This window comes from Myotis nattereri (assembly GCF_964212035.1).
Source record: "Myotis nattereri genome assembly, chromosome: 2".
In the NCBI taxonomy this organism is placed as follows: Eukaryota; Metazoa; Chordata; class Mammalia; order Chiroptera; family Vespertilionidae; genus Myotis; species Myotis nattereri.
Window position 1 is genome coordinate 173,010,698 of NC_138076.1, and position 7,562 is coordinate 173,018,259.

At 42.5% G+C, this 7,562-nt stretch overlaps 1 protein-coding gene across 1 annotated transcript; it reads right to left on the bottom strand.

Moving 5' to 3' along the window:
- Positions 1–4,231: 4,231 nt before the first annotated feature.
- Positions 4,232–5,296, bottom strand: LOC308513663 (OTU domain-containing protein 5-like; the record flags this gene model as incomplete). The annotated part of the gene is given in 3 exon segments (XM_081083854.1): positions 4,232–4,263; positions 4,266–4,471; positions 4,473–5,296. Coding segments are annotated over 3 exon segments (996 nt in total). The 5' UTR covers positions 5,231–5,296.
- Positions 5,297–7,562: the final 2,266 nt, after the last annotated feature.

Consider the following 7,562-nt stretch of genomic DNA (forward strand, 5'->3'; position numbering starts at 1 on the left):
CTCTCATAATGTTGTGGCTTGAATTAAGGCAGCCTTTATGAATTTTCAAAAACAGGCATTAGATTTGATTCTTCCAAAAATTTTAATTTGTAGCCCAGAACGTTTTACCTTAAAACAGCAGATGTTTATCATGTCCTCCATGTACTGTGTAGTCATTGTAGGGAGCGAGTGTGCTTGCTGCTATAGTAAAAGTACAAAACATGTGTAATAGGAATTTAGTGGGAAAATCAATACCAAATTTTAGAACTAAAAGGAAATAGGGCTTATAAAGTTATTTAAAACTATTTTTTAAAATTTATTTCAGAGAGGAAGGGAGAGGGAGTTAGGAGCATCAATGATGAAAATCATCAATTGGCTGCCTCCTACATGCCCCCCTCCTGGGGATGGAGCTGCAACCTGGGCATGTCCCTTGAGTGGGAATTGAACCAGGGACCTCTTGGTTCATGGGTTGATGCTAAACCACTGAACTACACTGGCAGGGATGGCTTATAAAATTCTCTCTCTCTTTTTTTTTTTTTTAATATATTTTATTGATTTTTTACAGAGAGGAAGGGACAGGGATAGAGAGTTAGAAACATCGATAAGAGAGAAACATCGATCAGCTGCCTCCTGCACACCCCCCACTGGGGATGTGCCCGCAACCAAGGTACATGCCCTTGACCGGAATCGAACCTGGGACCTCTCAGTCCGCAGGCCGACGCTCTATCCACTGAGCCAAACCGGTGCTGGCGCTTATAAAATTCTTAAATCTTAAATGTGAGAGGGGTGTTTAAGGGAGATCATCTGCAATGTCTCTAATTTTCAAATGGGGAAATAAAGTTCCACATTGAGCAACTTGCTAAAAGTCACACAACTACTACTTACATGTGGAACTGAGGCTAGAAGACAACCAAGTATTTTGACTTTTAAATCAGGATATTAAGAGATACATGACAAATGAAAGGTTGGGAAGTGCTACAGGAATTGCTTACAATTTAAAGAAGAAAACAATGAATACACATGAAACAACTGGAACAGAGTTATGAGTGGCAAGGGCTTAGCATTAAAATTCCTTATTAATTTTAAGGCACATGGCTTTAAAAATATGGGTTGCAGTTTGTGAGACAATTCTTTTTAAAGCTAAAGAATAAAGAAAGGTGTAGGGGCAGTTGTCAAAGACATCCACGGACCAATGAACAACTTCAATGCGTTAATTCTTTCCCTATTTGCAAGTCTTTTTCTTCCTCCTCCATCCCTCTCTCTTTCTAAATATAATGAATATTACATTACAAATAAAGTTGATGCTCTTGTTTCTTACTCCCCATTTAATTTCTCTCCTAGAGCAGCTCCCAGGCAATCACTATTATGAATACATTTTTCAGTAAGTAGTGAGTCCTACTATATGTCAGACAGGTTTTGATGCTTGAACTACAGGATGTCCCAGAAAATGTATACACCCATTGCATAATTATAAAGGCAGTGTTTATTAAAATACATTTTATTTTCAATAATAGAGTCTAAAGACATAGTGTCTACACATTTTAGGGGGACACCCTGTATATTGGCTAAAAACAGGCTGAGAGTATTTTAGAGCTTAGAGAAAGAATTGGGTGTGTATCCATTTTTAGATTTTATACCTATAAGCATACATGCACACAAATAACATATTATTGCTAGTCCTCTGTGTTTTAAAATGCATTCAATTTGCCTCACCTTTTATGCATTAACTGAAACCACAGGTTGCTTTTTTTCACTTAACATGTTTTTAAGATCTAATGTTGATAGATATCACGTTCATTTCTAGCTGCTTCATACTATTAATATTTGATTTATTCACTTTTCTGTTGAAAGTCATTCAGCTTATATCTGATTTTCACCATTGGTATAATGCTGCAATGCTATCCTTGTAAGTGACCATTATGCGCATATTTAAGTCTTTTAAAAAGTATTTACCTAGATATGAGTTTGCTGGGTATTAGAGTAAACTCATTTTCAATTTTCAAGTTGCTGCTGCATTATTTACTTTAGTGATCATCCTATTTGATATTCTTATCAGCAATGATTTTCATCTAGAAAGTGTTTATGGTGCATAGTCATTTAGTGTCTTTTTAGACATACTAAGGCAGTGATGTGAACCTTTTGAGCTTGGCATGTCAGCATTTTGAAAAACCCTAACTTAACTCTGGTGCCGTGTCACATATAGAAATTTTTTGATATTTGCAACCATAGTAAAACAAAGATTTATATTTTTGATATTTATTTTATATATTTAAATGCTATTTAACAAAGAAAAATCAACCAAAAAAATGAGTTCGCCTGTCACTTCTGACATGCGTGTCATAGGTTGGCCATCACTGTACTAAGGTAAGCAAAAGTAGGTTTACAATTGCAAGTACATAAAACACAGTTTATCCTTGTATTATTATTTATTAATTATTGTGTTATGAACAGTTGTAAACCTACTTTCCCCACCCCTCTATATCAAAATTGTATGTTTTGTTTTTGCAGGGAGGAGAGTATTTGTGTGAAAAGCAGCGAGAAATGGAGTTGTTACTGATTTATTAAAGAATGAGTAAGACTGACATCCTAAAAATGACCAGGGAAGTAATTTTTATATTATGGGCCAGAAACCTTAACTCCCAGCTTTAAGAAGTGGGAAAACCAGGCTCAGTTCTTCCCTGTGTAGGTTAGTTGGCTGAGATAAAATAAGCCCCATAGAAGTAAAAGCATAAGTGATGCAAACACACTAGAAATAACACATAACCGAATGAAGGTGCAAGTTAAGTTTTTGTGAGAAACTGAAAATTGCAAGAAAATTGTCTAAAAATTGGACTCTAGAGAGTATTTTTCAATATGTGTTATAAAACTGATTTCTAAGTTGAAACCACACTAGCATAAAAAATATTTCTTCTAAATACTGGCAAAGAACTTATGCTAAGAAAGAGTTCAAAAAGACTTAACTTTTTCAATCAAGAGCACACTTTCTCTAGTTAAGTAAGTGTAATGTCCCATTTAAGTTGAAATTATAATTCAGAGGAAATTATCTATACAATTGCTGGTTACTAAGCTAAGAGTTTATCTGATAACAAAATTGATTGAATTTAATGTTTAATTGTATAAATGATAGTCTTTTAAACCCCAGAATATTTTTAAATGATCTAATAAATTCTCAAATCATCTAATCATTTTTGACATTTATGGCAGAGACAAGTTTGACAGAAAAATTTCTTGAGTCTCAGTGTCTTTTCTTCCCCCACAACTTTGTTTAGGATAATGACATATAATTTTACTAGGGGCCCAGTGCACAAATTCATGCACCCTGAAAGGACATTACAGATGGCGGATCTTGTCAACACCTGCAGGGGACAAGTGCCCCATCTGCCAAGGCTGCTCCCACTCCCCACACTCAAATCCTGAGTGGCGGCTATAATCCTCAAAGGTGCCCCCACCCCAAGATTACAGATACTGGTGGTGATGGAAGCAATAGGAATGCAGTGAGGTCAGAGTTTCATTGTCCGAAGCCCACAGGACACCTGCTACCCTTGGCCCCCTACTCCGCCCTGGCTCATATTCTAGACCCTGCCCATCTCCACAGAGCTGGAGGCCAGAGACAGCAGCACGTCTTTGTGCCCCCTCTGGGCCCCCCCGCCTGCCTGCCCCCAAACCAGAGAGATGCCACCGTCATAGAGTCAAAGCTGTTATCTATGTCGTTTTTGATTGGTTAATTTTATAAGATAAAAGTACATTTTAATAAAGAAAAAAATTCAACATTGAAGGCTCAGACATTCTTAGGGTTCTGGGAAGGGGAATCCCCCACTTCTTCCTCCCACTTCCCTGACATAGTTGTAGAGGTGGGGTAACAAGGTTTTCTTAACTTGGGAGGAATGGGGGTCAGGGAGGCTTTCTTTTGTCTGAATGTCTCTCCTCAGGGGCTGCCTGGCTGCCAGTTGCTTTGTCTCTGTGCCTCTCGCCTACCTTCGGCACCCTTGCCCGAGTCCCCTGTGGATTGCAGGGATGCTGCTGTGCAGGGGGCAACAGGGCACGTTAGCTGGGGAAGAGACAGATGATGGTGGTGGTGGCAGCGATGAGAGGGGGTGCAGGGATGGACCGGCAAGAGGGAGGTGGGGAGGAGGAAAAGAAGGAAAGCAAGGGAAGGAGGAAGACGGCAAGAAGGAAGAAAGCCAAAGGTGAGGCGGCACCGGAGGGCAGGAGTGGTGGGGTTGGGAGATGGTCTCCAGTCTCTGGGTCTCCATCAACTCTTGTCTGGGGGCGGATCTCTGTGACTTTGTTTTTCTTCATACTGTCTAGGTATTCTTGTTGGGATACTGCCAGCACCGAAGCCAGGATCTCATCATCATCCCAGTCGTTCAGACCAAAGGCAGAGGGGGACATCTGCTGAATGAGGGCCCGGCACTCCAGAGCAGGGTAGAGGGACACGAGGGGGGAAGTCACTGGGTCGGCCCCTGTTGAGAACTGGCTGCTTGTACCTGGTGCCTGGGGAAGGGGGCTTCATGCCCAGCTCGGCATGCAGTTCAGGGTGCTTGGGTGACCGCTGCCGCGGGGACCGGCTAGTCCACTCCTCCAGTCCACTGGAGGCGGCTGCTGTGGCGGAAGTGCACGTGGCACTGGCTTTCCGGGGCTGGCTGGAGCTGCGGACCTGGCGAGCCTGTTTTTCCTGATCTCGCAGCCATTGCAGGTATGATTCTCGAGCCACCTGCTCTTCAATAGCCTCATTTGTGGCCTCCCAGTCTGTGGCTCGCTTCTTGTCTTCCAGCATCTGCTGTTCGATCCATGATTCCTCTGATGTCTTTATGGCACTCTTCATCAGGGACTGCTCAGCAAACCCCGGTTTGAAAGATGGCAGGCCCAGCCCCACACCAATGGTGGCCTTGTTAGGATTCACCACTGAATTGTAGTGGATATTCCGATGGTAGCTGACACGGATGGGTTCGTCCTCATTTTGATGGATCCCATGGAATGTGTTGATGGGTTCTGTGCTATACTGATACACCTCCACAGGCCAGTTATACATCTCCGCCATGGCCTGCATCTCAATGTGGTTGCCATGGCAGTTGTTTTTCCGTTTCCGGTTGATGTAGGTGGTGAAGTCCTCTGTGACATAGTTAGAGAAGTAGTCCGCATTCTTCATCAGATAGTCCATGCAGTGCTTTCGTACAACCTCATGCATGTCCTGGTCTCCATACACCTGGTCAGCTACAGCCCGGAAGAGACAGGCGCCGTCCTCCTTCATTTGCTTGATGATGAAGCCCTTCTTGTCTCGCAGGGCCTTTTCAAACCAGTGTTCCTGCTGCTCAACAGGGGCCACAAGTCTGCAGTAGGCACAGGGGCGGGTCTTGGCCCATCCTCTGTGTCCCGGCCTGGCCCCTCCCACCACAGCCCCCCAGTACCGTCTGCCAGCAGCCCCTCTCCCACCGCCGCCACTCCCATGTGCTGACAGCACTGGCCCTGCTCACACCCGCTGATTGTGCGGAGGAGCGATTGGGGCCAGTGCCAGCAGCGGGTGCGAGCTATGGCTGCTGCCCTGATTGCCCCTCAGGGGCAGGGAGAGGTGGAAAAGCCCTCAGGGGTGATCAGGGCCAGCAGCTGCCACTTGCACCTGCTGATGGCACCAAGTGGATCAGGACCGGTGCCGGGCACCAGCAGCGGGTGCAAGCTGCAGCTCCAGCGCTGGCTGTGGATGCGAGCGGGGCTGGCACCAGCAGTAGGTGCGAGTGCCAGGCGGGACTGTGGCACATGGGAGCAAAGAATTTTTAGTAACCACCAGAGGCTCACCCCAATGACAGCGACCAGTGCCCCAACTTGGTCTGGCGCCCCCGCTCACCTTTTCCACCATCCCACTGCGGCCAATGCCCCCCATGTTCTGCACACGCCCCCTGGTGGTCAGCACATGTCATAGCGACCTGTTGTTCCGCCGTTCAGTTTATTTGCATATTAGCCTTTTAATATATGGAATTATTATATAGGATATATTTTAAGTGTACAGTGTGATGATTTGATATACATTCACATTGTAAAATGACTGCAATGCCTTTCTGTTTTTGTTTCAAAATCCATGGCCCTGGAGGACTTATGGCTAACATTTTTTCCCCATAAACTTGACTTTGAGAAAAGTGCATGATGTCATGCCCTACCCTCAACAAAGTAAAAATTTCACAGGGAGGGACTATAGGACAGACAAGTCTTGAGTAAAAGGAAACTTAGATGTCAGTGACTATCTAAGAAGGTGCTTAGTGTTTTCATAGGTAGAGAAGAAAACTAACCATTCACCCGGACTTGTGCCAAGGGACTCTTGAGTATACAGTGAATTGATTTATGGTTTTTAAAGAACAGAAGATAATACCCGGAGGGCTGGCACTTTTCAGCCCTCACTCTCAGCCTTCCCACCATAATGCAGCCTGCTGTGAGCACATTCTTGAACAGATCTTGGTTGAAATCAAGAGTCAATTACCCATCCACTGTAGGGAATCACACTAAGAGCCCAACCTATGCCAGAGGGCTTTCCCTCCTTGTATCTGGTCAGAGGAGGGTGGAGATTGCTCAGTGTATTCCCCTTGGTCCCAGAGGGGTTTGGAGAGCAATTGAATATTTCCTGTGACCCAGAGAGGAACACAGTTATATCTGAGAAAGAGCTAGCCATTACCACCACCACCCCCACCGTCCCCCCGCCCGCCAAAAAACAAAAGGTGAAAGAAAAAAAAAGGTAGCATTGCATTTCTTGAGAGAATACAGCAAGTTTGCCTGTGATCCATGATTGGAGACTGGATAAGAAATTGGGTCCCTCCAGATTCCAAAACCAGGATACCATCTGGACATAAGGACAGTCAGAGGAGCTGGTGGCATGAGTGCATGTAAGACTCATTGTATGAACCTTCTCAAAACTTTTACAAAACCACAAGGGCTGTGTTCAAGGGAAGATACAAGTTTATTTTGCCCACAACAAATAAAAGTTGACTCAGAAAAAGTGCAACTTGACTGAGAAACTCTGAATTATTATTATTTTTTTACTCTGAATTGACAAAGATTAAGTTGCTATTATCAGGTAGAATGGAGGTTCAAAAATGAAAGTAAGTGTAATTATAGAAAATTAAATTGACATTATTTGCCCATTAGAGTTCATAGCCTTAGATATCTGTATTCATCTTATAATTTTAACTCCAAGACCCTAATATTCTTAATAGCATGTATTTTTATCACAGCACTAAGAAAGATAAAAGGGTTGAAAGCACTGATTAGCTTTTAAAATGTAATTGAACTGAGCTTGCTTAAAATTTTAATTTCTGTGGGTTAAAAAGTAACATAAGCTAATATATTATTATGAATTTTTGAAATCTAATAGTAGAAAAACTTTTTTAAAAATTTAAATCAGTTTCATTGAATCGTATTTTAGAAATATGAATTTTTTATTGATGTTTTTTGAGAGGTTAAAAAAACCTGATTCTCAAATATAAAAGATACCTTAGTGTAAAAAAAAAAAATCTCAATATATGTAAAACACTAGTTTTATAATGAATTTTAAATGACTATAAATCCTCTTTTATGCTCATTTATTTTTCATTTGCACA